Source organism: Micromys minutus (genome assembly GCF_963924665.1).
Source record: "Micromys minutus genome assembly, chromosome: 29".
Lineage (NCBI taxonomy): Eukaryota > Metazoa > Chordata > Mammalia > Rodentia > Muridae > Micromys > Micromys minutus.
This window is the reverse complement of record NC_137964.1, coordinates 5,783,087-5,805,766: the sequence shown is the minus strand read 5'-3', so window position 1 is coordinate 5,805,766 and position 22,680 is coordinate 5,783,087. Positions and strand designations below refer to the sequence as shown.

The following is a 22,680-nucleotide window of genomic DNA, read 5'->3' as shown; positions in this document are numbered from 1 at the left end:
TTTTCCAAAGTGTTCCAATCCCTGTTACTTTTGTATTGATATCTGAACATTTTACCTTTGAAAAAAATATCTGAGCCTGCCTTTGCAAAGGACCTGGGTTCGTTCCAGCACTCCCACGGCAGCTCATAGACATCTGTAGCTCCAGTTATGGGGAATCCAATACCATCTTCTGGTGTGAGCCAGCACAGCAAATACATGTAGTGAAGACACCCTTACACACAAAATAATCTCAGGTCTAGGGCCTTGGTTGGTTGGTTTGTTTTTCAAGTCAAAAGAATTTTAACCCAGTGCCTTCCTGACTACCCTGTTCTCTTGCTTTTGTGTGATCTGTATGGCTTGAGTTTGCAGCATTCAAAATACAAAACTGAGGATGCAGCTGAGTGGTAGGAACATATGCACAGCGAGCATCATGAGGCACTGAGGAAGTGACACCACACGTGTGTGATAATCGTGTGATAATCGGCAACAATACTTCACTCAAATGTAAATGACACAGAGGCAGAGCTTTTAGTCTTTTTAAACTTCATCATTACTAAGCCAGAAGCCCCCAGAGAGTCTGGGCTGGTTTGTTGGGGGATGGGGCGTTTGAGGCAGGTCCTACTTTTCCGGCTTAAACTGGTCTTGAACTTAGAATCCTTCCGCAAGCCTTCCGATGCTGGCCCTGCTGGTGTACACCGTCACAGCAGACCTCATAAATCCTGAGTGAGTGGGAAAAAGAGGAGGGGACAAAAGAGGGAGCGGAGGCAGATATTTTGCTTTGAATAAAAGTTACCTAGTAGAGCTGTCAAAAGTGTAAATTGGTGTAGTCGTTTGTGAAATAATAACATAAAACCTGGAGGTTTGAATGGGTTCTGAAAATTGGGAAATTAATGTCATTGGGGTGCATCCAGCCTCTTTGTATTTCTGGTCTGACAGCAAACATTCAGTTTCCCATCATGAAGCATTAGCCGTGTATTTTAAAGGGGTGTTGTGTCTGTGGCGTGTCTGCATGGATGCTGAACTGTGACAGAGTGAGGCTTTCTTCCCCTGCTGTAGGGCTGCGACTCCGACTGCTCGCTTTACTCAGAAGGCCCTCCGGTGACACAAGCATGTACTAGGCCTGTAGGGTCCCTGACCTGAGCCCTAGGAATCATGGTGATGCCTTTGAAGTCTGTCCCAAAGCCCTTTGGTCAGATGAGTCTCATCTATAGTAAGCTATAAAGGGAGCAAACTGACTATCATAAGTCTGTTCTTTTAATTATCAGTGTCACTGAGTCACTTTGAAAGCTGGGGACTTTACACCTTGTATATAGTGAGGGTAATGAAGTCTTAACCTAACTCTAACTAAGCTGATCCTGCCACCCCCAGCCCGGGACAGTTTTCTTCCCCTTCGTGTGTTGCCTTGTGTGTTGCAGAGAGGCAGCATCCTGCTGATTTCATCGTGTGTGCTGCGCGCACGTTGGTTCCTCTGTAGCTTTGGTACATTTTATGGAAAATGTGAGATTGACTCTGGAAAATTCTGCCACGGATGCCTATCTGTTTAGACTGCTACTGATCACTTGTGACACCTTTGAAGTAGTTGCAGCTGCAGTTCCTACAAAGCACTCGTAACTAGAAAGTAGGGGAGAAATAATAATAATAATTATTATTATTATTTTTATTATTAAACGGTAATGTTTCTCCAAGACAGAGTCTATTTAGCTTTGGCTGTCCTAGAATTCACACATGTACCCGGCTGGCCTTTAACTCACAAGAGATCCACCAGCCTCCTGCTCCCGTGTGCTGGGGTTAAAGGTGTACAGCACAGGTGCGCGGCTGAGAAAATGACTTTGTTTACATTGCAGTATGCCATGATGGAAATACTGGAGTGTCCAGTTGTGTGCCCCATCACGCCTTAGTATGTGGCTCTTAGCTGTGAAAATAGGAATGTTCAGGTCAGAGGCTTAGTGACCATAGACCAAGCACAAGAAAGAAAGGAGAGCCTCCATACTGGCGGTCCTTAGATCCGTTCTGTGGTCACATGACACTGGATAGCAAGAAAGAAAAATGCGTGCTCCTTTTTTGGCCCCAAATGAAAGGAATGTGTGCTGAAAGTATGTTTCCAGACTCATGGAGGAGGGTCTGAGTGACTTGGTGCTCTGGCTCGGCAGCTCCTGTGCAGGTGAAGTGTGATGGAGTTGGTGAGGCCTCAAGGCACAGAGCTAGGAATTCGGTGTGAGCCTCCTGGTCACCAGTCTGGTGGGACAGCACTCTGTCACCCTCCCCAGGTGCTACCTCAGCTCTGGGGGGCTTTATGGCAGTGAGGCATTCCTCCACAGTGAGCTCGCATCCTGTCACGACCATCTCTGCTGCACAGCACAGGCTGAGGTTTGCAGGTGTGTGAGTGGCAGAGCTGAGTTTTTGAACCTAGGGCCCTAACTCAAATCAGCACTTTTTTGATGACCTTTCCTACCTTGTACAGTTTTGAGTCAAAATTATAGGAAGGAAAAATTGAGTAAAACCTTAAATAATTTGTCAGCCATCTGAAGATAAACATTTGAAAGCTTTCATCTGCTAAAAAAGTAGGTGATTATTTGATTGAAATTTGAACCCTGACCTTTGAGTGTCTTATAAAGCAGCATTCAAATGCCTGTATATCACCTCAGCAATAATGGCAATAAGACCAAGGCAGTGGATACCACAGTTTCCTTCCCCAACCCCACTGTATATTATGGGATGCTAGTCAGGCTGTGGCATTGTCTGAGATGTTAGGAATGCCACTGTTCAGCAGGCTGCAAGGCATGCCCTGGGAAGGAGCCATGTGCCGTGGGCTTCTCTTTAATAGCATTCTTTCCACAGAGACTTTGTGTGTGTGTGTGTGTGTGTGTGTGTGTGTGTGTGTTGTTTTTGCTTTTTAAAAAAGGATCTAATAATGTATAGAAGACTGGCCTCAAACTTAATATATAGCTGAGTTTGAACTTCGATATCACATTTGAGCCTGGAAAGATAGTTCCGAGATTAAGAGCACTTGCTACTTTTGCAGAGGACACAGATCCAGTTCCCAGTACACACATGGTGGCTGACAGCCATCCATAACCCCAGTTCAAGGGGGAATCCAAAGCCTCTGAGCACCAGACATATGTGTGTCATACATCTATACATGCAGGCAAAAAAACTCAAGATACGTAAAATAATAAATGCAATCCTTTTTAAAGAAGAAATAATATGATAAGCACTTCTGAATTAAATTGCTGTGGAGTGGGCTGGGAAGATGGCTCAGGGGCTCTCAAATGTCGGCCTGATGACTTGAGTTCAGTTTCTATCCAAAGCTGGAAGGAAAGACGGATTCTGGAACGCTCCTGACCTCCATACATGTGCTGTGGAACAGTGTATGTGTGTGCTTCCACACATGCTCATGCACACACATGGTAATGATGGTGGTAAGTAAAATTAAGATTGTTTGAATTGCTGTGGAGTGTGGATGTATCTATGCCCAATACCGTGTTAGGCACAGCTACTGGTTAAAGACAGGAAGCCAAGGCACTGGGGTACGTTACCTATAGAGTATCACACATTGGGTGCTGAATGAAGGAATGCATGATGGAGTGACCTCCTGACCCAGCCGGCATAGAGTTCTAGGTTTTCATTTCAGTGTCTATCATTTTGTTTGTTTAGCTTACTAATTTTGTAGATTATTAAGTAGGGGTACATCTAATGACAAGTAGCAACTTAAAAATAAGTCTAAAGTGATTTTTCAGATGCTTGGAAGTGATTCCTCACACACTGCCGAGAGGGGCAGGGGATGATTAGTAGCTAGCTGGATGCACTGAAGTCGTTTTGGGTACAGAAGTGAGAAAACCGTAAATGTAGAACTATTAAAACTTAGTTTTGATGGTTTCCTAGCTCTTGGTATTGTGTGTTAGAAAAGTTGATCAAGAGTAGAATTTATGTGAAGCTCCCACATAACATGCTAACTACTTTTATGCAACCAATGATCCAGATGCTTCTTCAGCAGAAAGAGGCCCTGGGCAGCACCCTGTTCCAGGAAGGCCTCCCATCATTGCTTAAGTTCATTCTTGCTGCCCGGTACTGGAGACAAGTACTTCATTATTCTGACACAGTTTGGGAGCTTCACTTCTATCTGCCTGTTACTCTGGGCAAGGGGTGGAAGTTCCACGGCAGAGCAGAAATGCTCCCTCTGTGGTGAAGGAGGGACCGGGGCATCACCAGGTCTCACCTTGTAAAGGACCTGCCTCCATCTTCCTCTAGCACCATGCTGAAGGCCAGAGCTTTATACATGGGCCTGTCGGGGACATTTAAGATCTGACTGAGCTCATCCCAACATTTCGCTCTGTTCAGTTTTTATTCTTTTCAAAAGAGACAGGCCCTTCTGAGAATCAGCGGGCGGTGTCTACTCCTTTTGATTGCCGAGCTGTGTCACAGTTTGCGTGGCTGGTGCAGGGTCTGCAGGTCCGCCCTTCAGCTGCTCTCCTCACGAGCGGAGCCATCTCTGCATCTTTGTTTGACTTCTCTGTGGTGATGCATGGCTGTAGGCGCTGTGTCCTATGGTAGTTGGGAAGTTTTTGTGTTTGTTTTTTTCATATACTGCTGAACTTCCAGAGTGGGTGAAGGGCTTTTGAGGTGAAACCATTTCACAGCCAATGCTTCCTGAAAGGCAGCTATCAGAGCTGACAGCCATGCGAACTATAAGGAGAGCTTGGCGTTGGCATCATGGAGAACCTTTTTCTTAGCCTTTGAGATAAAGGAGCAGCATTTGTTCTTTGTTTGTAAATTGCAGGGTCAGCTCCAATGCTCGTTGTTCTGTGGAGGCACAAACACGGCTTCCTCCTGTGCACTTACACACAGTCACATACTTCAAGCTCTTGGAAGATTTCTGTTAGTGTATAGTATGTGCCAAGAAGTGGAAATGGGGACGCTCACTACAGTTGTTTAGCAAAACTGACACAGCACCAGGCTCCTTCTAGATGGTTCTGTTTACAGCCATAGTCAACTGCTGTGCCCACTCTTAATCGGAGAAGCTTCTCTTGGCAGCCAGAGCTGGTGAACACAGAGGAACATGGCTGCTACGGTGCTGAGAATAAGTTATGGTTGAGTAGCAGTCCCACACAGGCCATTTATCCCCACCCCACCCTCCCTGGTTTCTCAAGAGCCATTACAGAAGATAAGGAGGAGGGCTGGAAAACTGTCTTCTGCAGGACACAGCCAGGGCAGCCGTGATTTTCCCAGCACTGTGACTTCCTGCAATGGGCCTGCACAAGACCGGACCTGTAGGCAGGAGGTCATACCGCCTGTTGGCTACTGAGCACTTCTGGGGGAGACACAGCTGATGAACCAACCATCCGGGCCCCAGTGAATAGATCGAAACACAGGTGACAAGCTCAGTGGCTCACAAAATAAAGCAAAAGGACAGGAATGTGGGAAAGGGACTGGTAGGGAAGAACGGAGATGAAAAGGGTGGGAGAGGGCAACGAGGAAGCCTGAGATTCTCAGCAGACTTAATAAAAATTCCAAACTATGGGAGAAATGTTAAAGAGACACAGTAAGATTGGTAAGCAAACACACCATATAGAAATAGTTAAAATGAGGGTGTGTAAAGACGTTGTAAGAGCTGATGGGGAAAGGAGTCACCCTGAGAGTTGGTGAGGTTCCAGAGATGGGACTCCACAGAGGATGGTGTGCTGAGGAGGATGAGAGGGGAGGGTATGCTTAGATGCCGGCCTTGGTGGGTCAAAGGGGCTACAGATGTTTCCCATTTGGCATAATTGGTAGCACCAGGTTTTGCCAGTGCTTATGTGCACAGTGTGTGCTGCAGAGGCCAGAAAAGGGAGCCTGAGCCCTTGGAGTTCCAGATGGTTGTGAGTCATCATGTGGGTGGTGGAAATAGAACCCAGGTCCTCGGCAATAGCTGAAAGGCTCTTAACTGCTGCTCCATCTCTCTAGCCCGAGCTTGTTGGACCTATTCTCCTTTGTGGGAACTAGCCAGGATCTATCTTCAGTGACCTGAATACTTCCGTTAGGCACCTCCCCAACACCATCTTGCTGGGACCAACCTCCTGGTGCTAGGCCCTTTAGGGGACACTCAGACACATGGCTTAACACTGAGAAGTGTGTAAAGCTCATAGTAGCCTCTGGCAGAAAGAGGAGGGAAAGACCCTGTTAGGCTGGCCGGTGGGAGAAAAACGGGGATTGGAAAGTGGGACCTGGGCTGCCTTCCTTTGCACAGAACTCCTCACAAAATCCTTCTCTTGCTGAAGTCACTTAGTTCACCGTTCACCCTTTGGAAGCGAGAAGGAACTCGGGTTTTCTTTCTTCTCTTACTAATTGTAAGTTGTTATCATTGCGCAAATGACAGGCTGGTTCTGCAGTTTTATCGTATTAATAGCTAACGCTTCTGGAGGGTGTGTGATGCTAGCTGTTCTTTCTATGGGCCCATTGTCACCGGCTGACAGACACAGAGGTCTTGAGTCTGGTCAGTGGCCAGCAAGGACTTGACCCTCCAGGCCCACTCTGGGTCTGTGCTCCTAATTAATGCTGCAAGTTCGGACGAGCACTTCTTTTGTGGCAGCAAAGGCATATTTTGTGGGTGGAGATAATATAGTTGTTATTATGTTAATTTTCCTTATGAAAAGCTTCTGTGATAAAATGTAAATAAAGAACTAAAGATAGTTAGAGACTTGGGGAACAGCTAGAACACAATAGTCTTCAGATAAGTGTTTTCTTAGTCATTACGTGGGAGGCTAGCAGTACCATATACTTTCCTGAGGAGAAGAAAAGTGAGAATCAACCCTGTCACATCAAAGAAGAGCAAAGGATCTGAGCGTTTCCTTGCAATGGAGGTGGGAAACTAGAGGCTGCATAAATTCTGGTGTGGTGCCGCTGCTTCCTTCATCTCGTGCTTCCTACACTGACAGAGATGAAGACCAGGAGCCACCAAAGGAAGGATCTCTGTCAGCACTAAGGGGAGGCGGTCATGGGTGCTGTCATTTTCCTAGTGGTCAGTTTACCTGTCCTGTCTGAGCCCTGCTCCCAGTCGTGGCCTTTGTTAAGTCCCTCGGAATCGACACTGGTTCTCATTTGCTTACGTGGGTGTTTGAGATACGGTCGTCCTCTGTAGTCCAGGCTGGCCTTGAACTTGCCTCGGTCTCCCAAGTGCTGGGGTTATGAGTGTGCACCACTCCGCCCCATTTTTATGTTGTTTTTAAAACGAATACATAAAATATCAGTCACGGAGCAAGCAGGATGGCTCAGCAGGTGAAGGTGTCTGCCTCCAAGCTTGGAGACCTGACTTCAACCCCCAGTTTCTACTTGCTTAAAGAAAACTAACCCACAAGTGCCTGTTCATGTGATTTGTATACTCTCTCTCTCTCTCTCTCTCTCTCTCTCTCTCTCAAGAAAGAAGGAAGGGAAGGAAGGAAAGAAAGAAAGAGAGAGAAAGAGAGAAAGAAAAAGAAAGAGCAAATGGTGGCATGTGGTTTGGAGAAACCACTACTGTCGAAGCACAGGAAATCCCTGTGGCAGTGCCCTTTCTATTCTTAGGAAGGTGCTCTCCGTTTTAGATTTTCCAAGTGTGTTTTGTACCTGAGATGTTTTGCCTGTTTCCTGTGTCCTAGCTGTGCGCTGTGTGGCCACTCCGCCTGTGTGGCTGTGTGGTATGCTTCTCTTCCTGAGGTGTCCTTTTCCCACACCCACATCCCTCTCTGGCTGATACTTCCTGTCACAACTCAGCAGTACAGTTTTTATGGGTTTTGTTTTTGGTTGCTTTCGCCAGTGTTCTTATCATCTCCTACCCGTGACTCCATGTCTTAGGGTGCTCGTCACCTGCAGGTTTTATGGCGGGCTCTGTAATTGTCCTCTCCGCCTCTCCTGCCCACATTCACCCTTCAGCAAACATTGAAGGCTCTGCCAGTATCTGCAGAAGGAAGGCAAAGAGCTGTTGCCTTTGGAGTTGAGTTCTTAACCCTTAGCGCCTTACCAGTGAGGACAAAAGGCATCCTCCGGGCCTCCAGGTGGGGGATGTTGAGGTTGCTCTAAGTAATAAGATCAAGTGGCAGTGGGGCTAACGGGCAGAACTAATTAATAACCTCTTTCATGTGTTTAATTGAATTGTTGCATTTTTTTTATCTTTAGTATAAGAAGTGTTTCCAGAATTTGAAGAAATGTTATTTTGATGTGCAGTCAAATGTGTTTTTTCCTTTATTTTGTATAGGGAGAGTATTCAAAGCATACGTGTTTTGAAATGTACTTTCTCCATAATGTGGAGCAAAGTCTTCTTTTAATTGACAAACAGAATTATCCTTGGCTGTTTTAAGAGACACTGCCTTTATTTGAGGGCTCAGCTCAGCAGAGTGAGGAGCTGTAAGTGAGCTGATAACAAACACCGCACTGTTGGTGCCCTGGGGGATTGATTAGCCTTGAGAGTCCCAGTGGACACTGAGGTGCAGGGGGACACCAGTCGGTGGAGCAAAGCAACATAATTGATTAATTAGCCTTGAGAGTCCCCAAGGACAGTGAGGTGCGGGGCACACCAGTCAGTAGTGCAAGCCGGCTCTCCTTACTGGTGTGCCTGTTTCTCTGGGTGACACATGTGCCTTTGCTTTGGCTTGCAAGTTCTTTGTCCAGACCTTGGCAAAGTGAACCTTTCTCACTCAACTGGGAAATTAATTTCCTTTATTATTTTATTACTATCTTGTTTCTAATACACTTTTCTTTTTTAATTGAAAACTTGTCTGGCTTTTTATCTATCTTGATTACTTTTGTTTGCACTTGACTTCAGGTAGACATACACCCCGCAAGTGTTGGACCCATGATCCTCCGGGAACGGCCGCTTCACAATGGGAACAACCAGTGATGAGATGGTGCCCATGGAGCAGGCCTCCTCGGCCTCCTCCCTAGATCCCCTGTGCTTCGAGTGTGGCCAGCAACACTGGGCGAGAGAAAACCACTTGTACAACTACCAGGGGGAGGTGGATGACGACCTCGTCTGCCACATTTGCCTCCAGCCCCTGCTTCAGCCGCTCGACACGCCCTGTGGACACACTTTCTGCCACAAGTGCCTCAGAAACTTCCTGCAGGAGAAAGATTTCTGTCCGCTGGACCGCAAGAGGCTTCATTTCAAGCTGTGTAAGAAATCTAGCATCCTGGTTCATAAGCTTCTGGACAAATTACTGGTTCTGTGTCCGTTTTCTTCCGTGTGCCAAGATGTAATGCAGCGCTGTGACCTCGAGGCACATCTTAAAAACAGGTAAGCACGAAGGTGACAGGCGCTAAGGAAGTGTAGCACAGAGTGACAGCTACAACCAACAGCCAGAGGAATGGTGCCTTGTCATAATCCTGGCACAGATATGCTAAGGCAGGGGGATGAGCAGCAGTGAATACGTGAGCCAACCAAATAAGAGGTGCAGTAAATTAGCCGCATTGGTTCATATTTAATAATTACCTCAGGAGCATGAATATGGGAGCGACAATAAGCAAGTACCACTTAGTCATGTTCCCCTCACCACACCGCAGTGTCAGCTCAAGTGGGTGACAGGTGATAACATTAGATTCCTTTTGCAAGCGGGGTTGGCATCAAAGGAAGGAAGCAAGGAAGAAAGGAAGGAACTAAAGGCAAGGGCCCTTGCTTAGCATGTACGAGGTCATGGATTTGGTTTCCTACACCGAAGGAGGAGAAAGTCTTAAAACCTGAGAAATGTGGGGATTTACAGAGAAACCGCTTGAACCCAAGCTATGTTGCCTAAAACAGAGACTAAGAGAAAATATATCGTGTGCCTTTGGAAAAGCAGGACTTTACTTTCTGTGTCTCCGTCACCAGTGGGCAGAGTCCAAGGGCTCACCCGAGACTTGAATGGGCTGATCTTAGTCAAGCCTAATTGTGTGTGAATAATAGTTTAGGCCCCTTCCTTCCTTCCTTCCGTCTATATGTCTGTCTTTTTTCTCTGTAATGCATCGTTTCTTTTTAAATTATCACAAAGTGCTATCATGACATCTTCATACTAGGCTTCTTATGCACCTCAAAACTCTTATCAGGGTCGGATTCTTCTGTGTCGTACCGAACATGTCTGATCAAACAGTTGTGCTGAGTGTTTGCCAAACAGCATCGTCTGTGCAGCATTCCTTCCTAGTCTCTCCAGCCCGTCTCCACGCCTGCCATTCAAAACAGCGGCAATGCAAGCGCTAAGACAAGGAGTCCTCAGCCCAGACAACCTCACACAGTCTGTGTCTGCCGGCTCCTCTCTGTGCTGTGGCTCAGAGAATTTCCCATCTCACACACCGTGCTCCTCAGCACTGGGGTTCCCTGTGACCACTCGCTTCTTTATTGTTGCCGGTGAGCTGTGCTCTGCGATCGGCCTTCAGTCCCGCAGAAGCGGTTTTCCGTAGGTCTTGAATTTTTACAAATTGGCCATTGTCTGATTGTCGAGTATTGGGCTTCCTTCTGTCAGTTTCTGTTGCTGCTGCTTGTCCTGTGCCTGGACCTCGCGTCCTCTGACTTTATTTCGTGTCCAGCACTGGGCAGTGTCTGTGCTACAGTGTGCCTTGCACACTTCTGGTGAACCCTGCCCCCAGTCCTGGGATTACAGGTACTCCATCAGCGCTAGGCTTTTACAAAGGTTCTGGGGTCCAAGCTCGGGTTTGCAGGACTTACATGCTTTAGTCATGGAGCTTCCCCAGCCCACCTGCCACCTTTCTTAAATCAGTTATTCCTAGACGCTGTGACCTTTATGCTGGATTCCAGAGTTCAGAAGTAGTTGGTTCTGGTGACTTCTCCAGTCTTCTCATTACTTTTATGGAGAGGGGACTTCAGGTAGCATTGCTAGGTCCTTTTTGCTCTCTGTCACATTGGCTCTTTGTTTGTGTTGTGTGTCTTTTTCACTTTCCTTGATCCTAAGCTACTCCTAGGTCAGTCTCGTAGCACGGGGCTTAGCGAGTGTCCCTTTGCCATCTCACCACCACTGCTAATACTGCTGGGAATGCATAGTGCCTTCTGCTGCACTGTGTGTCCTAGTGTCCTGTGCACCTAGTAGCAGGGAATGATGTCCCTGTAGCATGAGGCAAGTTACTTTACAAGCAATTTCCTTCAGAGATGGTGGAGCAGGTGCATACCCAGCAGGAAAAGAAATCTTCTGTTTTGGCTCTTCGCTGCTATCTGAGCCCTTTGGTTTCTTTTTAATCAGGGATTGATGTGGACCCTCAGAGCTCCGCTTGGACCAGTGTGGTCTCAGCCCTGTATGCATTTCTGGTCTATTGGCTTTACTTACTGCCTTAAATCCTCTGTGCTAGCTTTCCGGATGCACCAGGTTGCCCCTGCAGTGCAAGCTGGAGTCTGTGTTACTGTTGAGCACTCCATTTCCAAAGACACATAGGGGTTTTGCTGTTTGTGCTGTCTGAGCCAGATTCAGACTCCTGACTCAAATGATCCTCTTGCCTCAGCTTCTGAATAGCCGGGCTGTACATGCTCTCTTAGGATGACCCTCTCCCACAGCCGGATCTCGGAGGTGCGGGGTCCTTTTGTTTTGGTCTGTGTGCAGAAGTGCATGTAAAGCCAGAGGACAGCCTTTGTGGTGTTGCTGAGGCACTGTCCTCCTGTTTGCTTGTTTTTATGGCATGGTTTCTCACTGGCCAGCAAACTTCAGGGGTCTGCCTGGCTGCCTGGCTCAGTAATCCAGCACTGGGATTATTATACACATGGGCCACCACACCGGCTTTGTTTTAACATGGGTTCTGGGATTTAACTCAGGTCGTCCTGCTTGTCAGGCAAGCATTTTCTAAAGCTATCTCCTCCCAGCATTGGTTTGGCTTGTTTGTCTGGAGACAGATCTCTAAAGAACGTGGATGGCCCTGACTGGCCTAGAATTTCCTTCATAGGCCAGGCTGGCCCGGGGCTCAGAGATTCACTTGCCTTTTCCTAAAGGTGTCACTATGCCCAGTTTGGTTTTGTTGTTGCATGATTGTGTGTGTGTGTGTATGTGTGTGCGTGTGTGTGTGTGTGTGTGTGTGTGTGTGTGTGTGTGCGCGCGCGCATGTGCATTCGTGTTAAGGTCTCTCCCATAACCATGCTCGCCTTGAGCTCTATACAGCTAGGTTAGCTTTGAACTGATCCTCCTGCTTGTATCCTTAAATGCTGAGATTATGGGCAGATGCCACCACACCCACCTCAGCCTTTTGTTTTTAATGGTCACTTAGGTCTGGTTAGCCCTGACGTTCCATAACGGTCTTTTGAAGTACTTGTTGATAGAATAAATTCAATTTGGTTTTTTGGTTTTTTGGGGTTTTTTTTTAGGACTTAAAAAGAATTCCACACAAATAAACTTAGTATTGCTGTTGAGGAAAATGCTAAAAGCCTTTGAAATCTGATCAGAGTGTGTTTGGGCTATACCTCTGCAATTCAATTGCTTTGTGATGTTAGATTAGCTCCGTTTCAAGTGTCCCATGTGTATTAGAACAGTTGTGGGGACACGGGAGCTTTGTGCACATCAAGGTTGATACCCAGGGACTAGCAGAGTGCAGCCTCCTTGTGCTTCAGATCTGTGTGGACCGAGCCAGAGAGATGGCTCTGGGTAGGCTATGGCCGTGCGTTTTTCTCTGTTCCAGCCCACTCTGAACTATTCCATCCTTGGCGTTTTTTAACAGCTCTGCTTTGTGTTCCACATTCAAAATTCACCTCTGGAAAGTGTGTGTGTCAGTGCCTCTGTGTGTTCCCAGTGCTGTGTCCTCTAGATTCTAGAACATCCCAACAACTGGAAAGGAGACTGAAACCCATTAGCAGCCCCTTCCCAATTCTCACACACCAGGTTTGGATCAAGCCACCTTAGTTTTCCAGTTAAACTCTATTTGTTTTCCATTTGTTTGTTTTGTAGGATGCTTGCTGTTATGGCTTTTCATCAGCTTGTCACAAGTTAAGGCTCTATGGAGAGAGTGAGCCTCAATTGAGGTACTACCCCCATCAGGCTGCCTGGAGGCAGCCTTTGGGGGCATTTTCTTGATCAGCAGTGTGGACATTGCCACCCCTGGGTGGGTGGGTGAAATTTATATAAGGCAGGCTGAACAGGCCAGGAAGAGGACGGAAGTCTTCAGCAGCCTGTTTGAGCTCCTGCGTCTAGTTTCCTGCCTCAAGTACTTGTCCTGACTTCCCTTAGTGATGGATTATAAGCTGTAAAATAAGAAACTGCTTTTGGTTGTAGCTTTTATCACAGCAGTAGAAAGCCAATTAGGACAGAAGTGTAGACAGAAATGCTAGTGCTCTGACCTGGGCCTCAGCCCCCATCTCTCTGTGGAACCCCTACCTTAACCATGTCCTCTGAGTTCTTGGAGCATAGGTGTACACTCCAGCAGTCACTCAACTCAGACTGACACTGTTTGGTCCTTGTATCTTGCAAGATTGTGTCCCTGGAATTGAAAGAGGACCTCAGCCATGCTAGGCGAAAGCTCTGCCTCAGGCCACACCTACAGCCCTGGGTCTTGCCGTTTGTCCCTTGTAGCAGTTGGCTTCCAGGCTGTTTCTTTGTGGGCCTTCTGCTCTGCCTTGTTTAGGGTACTGTCTTCCGGTCACATGCACGGTGGCCCTGCTGGCTCTACTGAGCTGTGGCCCATCCTGTTGAAGTGCTGGTGTTCCCAAAGGTTCTATCTATAGACTTCCTCCTCTGAAGCCATTTTCCCCATGTCTTCCCGTGATGCCATTTTAGTCTTTTCCTGTTCTATGGGTGGTTTCCTGTTGTTAAGGATTTGCCTATCCCATCGGGAATGTGGTCGTGCTTGCTTCTTCCTTTCTAGCAAGCTTAGAGTTTCCATTTTTAAATTCGTTTTATATGTATTCAGTAGCAATAGGATAGTTGTTGTATACCTTGCAGGGCTGTTAGATCTGTTCGTGTAGATCAGGCTGGCCTCTGCCTCCTGAGTACTGGGTTTAAAGGTATATACCGCCATTGAAACTCGCTGCTACCCTTGTAACATGGATGCTTAGGTGGAATATGAATGTGTATCCTGGAAATTAAATCTTTAAAAAATTTTCTTTGAGATTAGGGTCTCATTGTGTAGACCGGATTGGCCTTGAATTGACAGGGGTCTCCCTGCCTCTACCTCTTGTGTGTTGGGGTTAAAGATGCGCACTACCATCCCTGGCTTTGAAAAAAATGTTTTAAGTGAGCATACATAGTGAGGGTTTTCTCGTGGCATTTTCATACATGTGTGCACATAAACAGAACTAAGTGTACTGACGTGTTACGTTTTGTTCTTATTTATGTTCCTCAGGACTGTCCTTCCTCTAGCTCCCTACTCTGGTCCTGTTGGACCCCTTCCTGCCCATGTCACACGTATTCCATACGTGCCCTTCCTCCCTGCCCTCCCGTAAGATGGCTGCCCTCCGGTACCTCTGCTTTCTCCCCTGACCTTATCCACACACTGGAGTGAGAGTGTGCAACAGTCATCTTTCTGTGTCGGCCTGTTGTGCAGTGAGATCTCAGCTGCACCCATTCTGCACGTGTCATGGTTTCCAGTTTTCACGGCTGGAGAAAACCTATGTGTACATGCCATTTTCTTTATTCTTCATTGATGGCTGTCTGGGTGGTTCTCTTTCACAGCTACTGTGAATAATAGTACAGCAGTAAACAGGGGTGTGCAAGTGTCTGTGGTCCATCGGCGTCCCGTACACCAGAGGTGTGTGCACACCAAGAGTGGTGCAGCTGGGTTCTGATTTTCACTCGTCTCCGTGGGCTTGTTTTGGATTTTTGAGGAGCCTCGACACTGACCCCCACTAAGGCTACGCAAGTTTACATTCTCAGAAGCAGCAAAACAGTGGCCCCTCTTCCCTGCCCCCTTACAGTGCTTGTTGGCACTTGTGTGTTTTCTTGGTGGGAGCCATTCCTGCTGGGATGAGGAGTCAGCTGGCTAAGGACGCTCAACGCTGTTTTGAGTAATAGTGACCACCTGTGTTCATCCTACGTGAACTGTCTGTTCTTTTCACCAGCCCATGACTTAAGAGCTTGGTGCTTTAACTATTGTGGTTGCTCACGTATGCCAAATATGAACTGCCTGGCTGATGTGTTCTTGGTGGGAACTTTTCCCCGTTCTGTGGACTCCACATTCTGTCTCCTGGGGGTTGCTGGATTTGTGGAACTCACATCTGAACCCGTCTTCAGTCACATCACTGTTGCCTCCACTTGCTTTGGCAAAGTAGCTTTCAGATGTGTCTCTAGTTAATCCACGTAAAGGCCTTGTGTTCCTCAATTCCATTTTCAAAAGTACTCGCCGGGAGTTCTGGAGAACAGTTCCTGGAGTGTTGCACAGCTGGGCAAACTGGAGGCCCGGCTGCGTCCCGCCATCACGGTGGATGGGACACAGTAAGAGGAGGGGGTCACTTCTTTGTTCTTCCTTCTCAGAACTTGAAAGCAGAGTTGTGCGCTGTGTGTGTGTGTGTGTGCGCGCGCGCACGCGCACGCGCTTGCTTGGTGGTTTCTGTGGGGAAATGTGCTGCTTTATGGCCCAGACTAGACTGAATCTGTCCTGTGCTTTGTGATGGTGAAAATTTTGGAATTTTTAAATACTGTCATTGAATGCAAGTCTGTGACCTTCAGCTCGTGGTCTGCCATGGCTCTGGCCCTTTCCACAGCATGTTACTGGCCGCTGTGTCCAGCCAGTGTGTTGGTATACTCTGGCCTCCTCCTGGAGCCCTTTGTCTAAGTGTGCCATTGATTCTGAGTGTAACTGAGCCTCTACCTGCCATTTGCTTAATTAAAAGTGTGGCCGCAGTTCTTAGGCTCACGTAGCCTATCCTGAGATTCACATTCAACAAACTAAGGAAATACATTTTGTCTCGAGTGTTTAGCATGCGGCAGGTTGGCCGAGCCTCGAAGCGAGTTGTAAAGCTTCCTGTGTGTACTTGCCCACAAGTGCGGCAAGGCACGGTGGTACATTCACATGAGGAAGCCTTAGATTAGCACCCCTGGCTGAGACACCTGACCTGGGGGAAGCACTGTTTGGCCCAGATTTCACACCCATTCTTTCAGTACAGGCAGACAGGTCTTGGGATATTTCCAGGCAACTGGTGTCTACCTGAGATTGGCTTTTGGCTGTCCTTGTCTTCATGTCTCTCCTGAATTTGCCTGCCAGGTAGAGTAGTGAGAACTTAGTTTGGACACAGATTAGGATCAGAACTGTGTGCTGAATTGTGGTTACTTTAGACTCTCTTGCACATAGGCAGTTGCTGTGTGTCTGTTCAGATGCACAGTGTTGAACAACCCACCCACCCTCTCATCCCTACCCAACTTTTCCTTTTCATCTGACATCCACCTGCCGCTCTTTCTAGGTGTCCTGGAGCCTCTCACCGGAGAGTTGATCTAGAGAGAAGGAAAACGAGCCAAGCTCAAACACAGATTGAGGGAGAAACTGGATCCACTGTAATAGATCCTCCCGGCCCCTCACCCCCAGAAACGGACTGCTCGGGCGCTGTGTCTGGCGAGAGAAACTTGACACCTGTACCTCTTCCTGTGTGGACCGAGGAGCCTGGCCTGGACAACCCTGCCTTCGAGGAGAGCGCTGCAGCTGACTGTACGTCCGTGCGGCACGCCGCCTCCTGGTTTATCTGGTCTCCTTTGCCTTTCTTCTCCTGCCCTTCCAGCATGCAAGACAGTTGCACTGGAGTATGGTTTCCGTACCACACCATTTCCTGCTGCCCCCTGCAGCTCTAGCTGGCTGCAGTCCAGAAATAAAGCGAGAGTCTTCCCTGAAGGAAGCCCGTCCTCCCACCCTTCCCCACGGGAACCTGCTGCTCTGTGTGATCAGAACCGTGCTTGCATCAACAACACCACAAACACAACACAAACAACTCAGAAAGTCACTACACTAAACACTGTTAGAGGGCTGGAGAGATGGCTCAAGGGTTAAAAGCACTGACTGCTCTTCCAGAGGTCCTGAGTTCAATTCCCAGCAACCACATGGTGGCTCATAACCATCTGTGATGGGATCTGATGCCCTCTTCTGGTGTGTCTGAAGACAGCTACAGTATACTCACATAAAATAAATACATAAATCCTTTAAACACTGTTAGTTAAGTAAATAGCATTAAGAATTAAACAAATGGAACAGGTTAAAACCCCTGAACCTTGAACGGTGAAGGCTCAGACGGTTGGCTACTGTGTGCCTGTGAATACCCTGCTATCTACACCCCACAGGAAGCACACAGAGCCTAGGCTGCTGTTACTTCTCTAAGAAACTACAAGATGGAAGGCTCTGTGTTTGTGTTTCTTGACATATCTGTGACCCTTTTTGTCGTCAGTGCAACTCTGGCCTTTTCTCTGCTCCTCTGGGGTTGTCTACCAGACCACAGTGTTTTGTTTGTTTTGGTTTTGGTTTTTTTCTACAGCCTTGCACAATCTGTGCTTGTGCACAGTGGCTTTCTGTTTGCGTGTGGTCCCTAATGGCCTAGTACATGGTAATTATTTACTGATGGTTACTGATTGCCTGTGGAAGAAGAAACTTGGGCTAATTTTAACCATGTTTAACTGGCACAGTCATTGTGTATCTACAAGACCCTGGGCTGAGCGAGAATCTGACCGTAAGCACTGTTCTCTCGTTTGACTTGGCAGCTGCACAGCCACTTAGTTTACCAGAAGGGGAGATCACCACCATTGAGATCCACCGCTCTAACCCGTACATCCAGTTAGGAATCAGCATTGTGGGCGGCAACGAGACGCCGCTGATCAACATCGTCATTCAGGAAGTCTACCGGGACGGGGTCATTGCCAGAGATGGAAGGCTGCTTGCCGGAGACCAAATTCTTCAGGTAACAGCTCCCGTACAACTAGACAACTGTGGTATATTAGAAACTGAATTATAGAAAAGTTGGTTTTGCTGTTTTTATGTGTGTTTGTGTGTTTGATTGGGGTTTTTTTTAGTTTGTTTGCTTGTTTGTTTTGTTTGTTTTTGTTTTCTTGTGGCAGGTCTTACTGTGAAGTTATGACTAACCTAGATCCTGATAATGTAGATCAAGCTGGCCTCAAACTCAGTTTACCTGCCTCTGCCCCCTGAGGCCAGGTCAACGGTATGAGCCACCACACCCAGCCACTTTCTTCTTTCACTTTAATTCCAGCCTTATGTGTGACTGGGCGCTTGGTGTGGGACTCCCTGGCCTGTTGGACACCGGACACTTCTGGCTTGGACTCTGGCTACTCCAGAGCCACCACTGACCAGGCTAGACTTTTCTTTCCCACTGCTTTTTTTTTTCATATCCAGGTTTTGTCTATCTCGTCCCTGCACATCTGACTGGTCCTTCCATTCCTTGGTGGGTAGAATGTGACAAGACAGACCTACACAGCACATTCGCTGATGATGTTTTTTTTTTTTTTGCACCGTCCTGGGAATTCATCCCAGGTCTGTACACGTGGTAGGCAAGCACACCTCAGCCTGAGTTAAACAAGCTTGTACGTAGAATGTTGGGTAATTGACAACAGTCATTCTCTGATGCTCTGCCAGCATCCAGCTCTGGGTGTTCAGGTATCCTGTCCCCACTCTCCTCCCTGGATTGCAGGTTGTGATGCTGCTGTGACCCTCACTGCCAATGGCGGTCACAGCCCAAGTACCTCATGGAGCCTCACCCTGGTTTTTCGTGACAGGGTTTTTCTCTGTAGCCCTGGCTGTCCTGGAACTCACTCTCTACCCCAGGGTGGTCTCAAGCTTGGAGATCAGCCTGCTTCTGCCTCCCTAGTGCTGGGATTAAAGGGGTGTGCCACCAGCCACTTGCAGCCTCGCTTCCTAGCCAGAGTTCTTCCTACAGCGCTCCAGGCACTACCATGCTAGGAAAAGTCTATCCTGCCCTCATAGAACATCTCTTCGCATGGGAAGGTTGAGCGTGCCAGCCTTCCTGCCTTCTGTGGGCAACCAGCTCTCTCTCCTCAGCACACTCTCAGGCTGTGCTTGGGTGTGTGTGCACTCCTCTGCAAGTTGTCCAGCTGTTCTTCCCACACTGATCCAATTCCTTGGTTTCTTGAGCACACTTCTGCGCATGATCCACCACACTAAGTAAGGTGCTCCTGAAGTTTAACGGTGTGCAGTCTTTCTCCGGTGGCTGCAACAGTGCCCAGTGGTCTGGTCTGTGGCTCAGATCTGTCACAGTATGACAGAGAAGAGATGTTGGTCCAGAGAGCAACAGAAGAGTGAACTTGTTTGTAACATCCTGTTCAGAATCTCCTGAAGCAAAACAAACCTGTAGCCTCTAGGAACTTTGTGTTCCTGGGGGACTCTAGATCTAGAACAGATGAGGGTAGGCTTCGGGGCAGCAGGAGGGATGGCGGTCCCACTGGGATCTGCAGCACTGGTCTGTCCGCTTGACCGGACATTGGTACGTCATTTTTTTCTCTTTAACCTTCAAACCCCACACCTTTCCAGCGCCACTAGTGTGGCTGCCACAGATTGAACTTCAAATTACTTTTGGAGTTGGGCTTCCGATGTACCGTTTCCACGTGCTGTATCTTTTCTGTCCTGTTCTGTGTGTTCTCTGGCTGCACAAGGCGGGCGCCACACTGAGGACACTTGGCCTGTATTCCTGGTTCCTAACCCCTGCCCTGTGTCACAGACAGTCCTAAAGCTGTTTCCCAGGTACACTCCTCCCACACAGCCTGACACCGTAGTCTTTACTGCAGCCCGCCACCCCTCCTCCCCATCCTCTCTCCTCATCTAGCCTTTCTAGCGATACTTTTAAGTGTATACTTTTGTCTTTTTCCTCTTTTAACAAAGTATGCCAATTTGCAAATCCCTGTGCACTAAGGTGGTTCATTTACATACCAGTGGCTATACTTTATCTTAGTAAACATGTAGTTAATGGGAGTAACTATAGTTTCCCATATTTCGCACACACACACACACACACACACACACACAACACACACACACACATTCAATGCAGTACCATCTTTACAAAGGGAACCTGTGCTCTCACAGCTTTATGCACATCTGCAGAGATTCATATGCAACATTTTGAACAATTTTAGAGGAAAATGCTACTCTTTATAAATTATGCCAATTTTATTAAAAGAGACACAAATTATAGAACATTAAAAGTAAATATTTTTGGTTTGAATAGAAACACCAGTGACTTACATTGTGTTCGTTAGCAAAGCCCATGTTTAATCAAAATGCACGGTAGTGTTCATTGTTTGTGCTCTTTGTATAAAATCAAGAAACAGTCCGTCTTCTGTGAGTCTCACTGACAGCCAGGCATGCATTCTTGGAGGAGTCTTTCGTAGTTGGGTACCCCCAGCCTGCTCTACAGAGAGAGCAAGCTGCACGTTTGCACGTGGCTGTTCAGCCCAGCATTTTCTCCTTTGTGGCTGTCTGAAGATGGGAAACGTGAACACAGCAGTATCAGATCCCAGCCAAACCACTAAAATGATGGTGGACCCGTGCGTGAGTCCTGTCGGCCTGGGTTTCTGGAACGTGCCTTTGAATTCAGGCCTCAGTCGGGTGTGATCGATTCTCTCGGTGTCTTGGGATTGCTGCTGCTTACACAAATGCTACAAACATGGGGGGACAGTAAGCCCGTGTGTGGTGCCTGCAGATCTGGCGGCTGGGTTGTCAAAGGTATCTGTAGACCAAAATCAACAGCAGTCAAGGCCATCTGTTCAAAACTGTCACACTCAGAAAATATGCAGACAGCCCAGATTCAAAGAGATCTCGCTATCCATCCGAGATATGTGAGAAAGGGGAAGGCCTTTTGTGTAGAGCCTCACGGGTTCCTGACGATCACATTCCTAACCCAGAGCTCTCCCATTAGAGGTGTTCAGACAACATTGGTTTTTATCCCTGATGGATTCAGAGAACTCTAATTGTGATAAATAGGAAAATTATACTCACCTCCTGGGTGGCTAATTGAAGCTGGACTATTTTCCTAAGTGATATGTTACATGTTCAAAGATCAGTCACTGTAATTGTATCAGGGCTGTACATTCTAATGAGTACATGAATATTGAATTACACTCGGCACATTAAATATGCATTATATGTGTATGTTGATAACTAGAGTGGAATTATAACTGTATGCTTTAAAAGTCACTCCGAATGCGCAACTTTTTAAGAAATAAAGTGATTTATTTTGTCTAAAGTAAGTATTTCATTAGGCAAAGCAGCTCTGAAACCCAGGAGCTTGAGCTGGAGCGAAGCCTGCCGTGGGCTCGCCCTGCCGGATGTAGCCTGCTCCCTCTCACCCTGGACCTGAGGACTGTAATCCCAGAGTGTCGCCGACATCTGTGTCCCTAACTAGTACTCAACAGTGTGCTGTAGTCCATTTTAAATTCTCTGCCATAAAAGTCTTTAGAGCCCTTTTCCTTGTAGGTAAAGGAGCCTGTAGCATTTTGCCCATAGTGGTTTCCTTTGGGGTCACCCTCTAGACATTTCTGCAGGTTAGGACAATAAAATTTTGTGATGCATTGGCCAAAGGAGTTTTGTTTGTCCTTCCATCGTAGGTCAACAACTATGACATCAGCAACGTGTCCCATAACTACGCCCGGGCCGTGCTTTCCCAGCCCTGCAGCACACTGCATCTGACAGTGCTGCGGGAGAGGCGCTTCGGCAGCCGTGCCAACAGCCCTGCGGACGGTGGCGCACTGAGGGACGAGGTCTTCCAGGTGCTGCTCCACAAGCGCGACTCTGCAGAGCAGCTCGGCATTAAATTAGTGCGAAGGACGGATGAGCCGGGCGTCTTTATTCTTGACCTCCTGGAGGGGGGTTTGGCAGCACAGGACGGCAGGCTCAACAGCAATGACCGGGTGCTGGCCATCAACGGACATGACCTGAAGCATGGGACCCCAGAGCTCGCTGCCCAGATTATCCAGGTAAATGCCCAGTACTGAGCCTGGAGTGCCACACAGCCGTGCCTGTTTTCATTGGCGCATAACCAGGGCCAGCGATGTTTGTTTGGAAAATCAGACATGATTATATAAAAGAGTAGTTTCCAAATTCCACACTATTATGTATGATGTCCCTAAGTAGAGGTGCGTGTGTGTGTTTAGGGTGCTGTTGACTGTCTTCCTGGAGCCTGTGCTCCCATGTACTGCGGAGCATCTGTTTGTACAGTGCAGACACCTCAGCTTTGAATCTTTTTAGGAGAGCAAGAGTTTACTCCAACCAATAAGCTTGTCAAAGCAATTTTCAAAGGAAGCCGGAATGCTGGTTTGATGCTCTGGGTATTAACAGTAACGTCAGTGAGTGTGTGTTGTAAGAAAGCCCGGTAGCCACTTGACACTGCCCACAGTGTGACTAGCACTCCGAGCTCTGGTGTAAACTGCAGGGTTCTGTCATCTCAGCATTTGCCGCTTAGACCCTGACGATGTTGCTGATGTGGCCTGACCGTGACCGTGACCGTGACTCTGTGTGCCTTCCATGGTGCACATGGAGATCAGAGGACAGCTTCAGTATCTGGTTCTCTTCTTCCGCCATGGAGGTCCCAGAGATTGAACTTAGTTCATCAGGCATTGCAGCAAGTGCCCTTACCTGCAGAGCCACCTTTCCAGCTCATAAAGGAATCTCCTTAATGTCAGTTTTAGTCACAGGCAAGGATTCTACTTCCTCTCTCAAGTCCTTAAACCAGGCTGTCAAATCTTGCGTAGGAATAAGAGTAAAGTTGGGGGTGGTGATGACCGAAAAGAAGCATTAGGTAGGTCAGATGTACTTTAAAAAGCAAGGACAACGTGGCCTTAGGTTTAATACATGTATGAACCA

The 22,680-nt window shown here is 47.6% G+C and overlaps 1 protein-coding gene across 1 annotated transcript in view; it reads left to right on the top strand.

The window, feature by feature from the left end:
- The window catches only part of LNX2 (ligand of numb-protein X 2), a 58,967-nt gene that overhangs the window by 26,046 nt on the left and 10,241 nt on the right, over positions 1–22,680 (top strand). Inside the window, exons 2-5 of the mRNA XM_080941228.1 lie at positions 8,753–9,220; positions 16,277–16,518; positions 17,556–17,752; positions 21,426–21,794. Of these exons, the coding sequence (XP_080797354.1) occupies positions 8,811–9,220; positions 16,277–16,518; positions 17,556–17,752; positions 21,426–21,794 (1,218 nt within the window). The 5' untranslated portion in view covers positions 8,753–8,810. The remainder of the gene's footprint in view (positions 1–8,752; positions 9,221–16,276; positions 16,519–17,555; positions 17,753–21,425; positions 21,795–22,680) is intronic.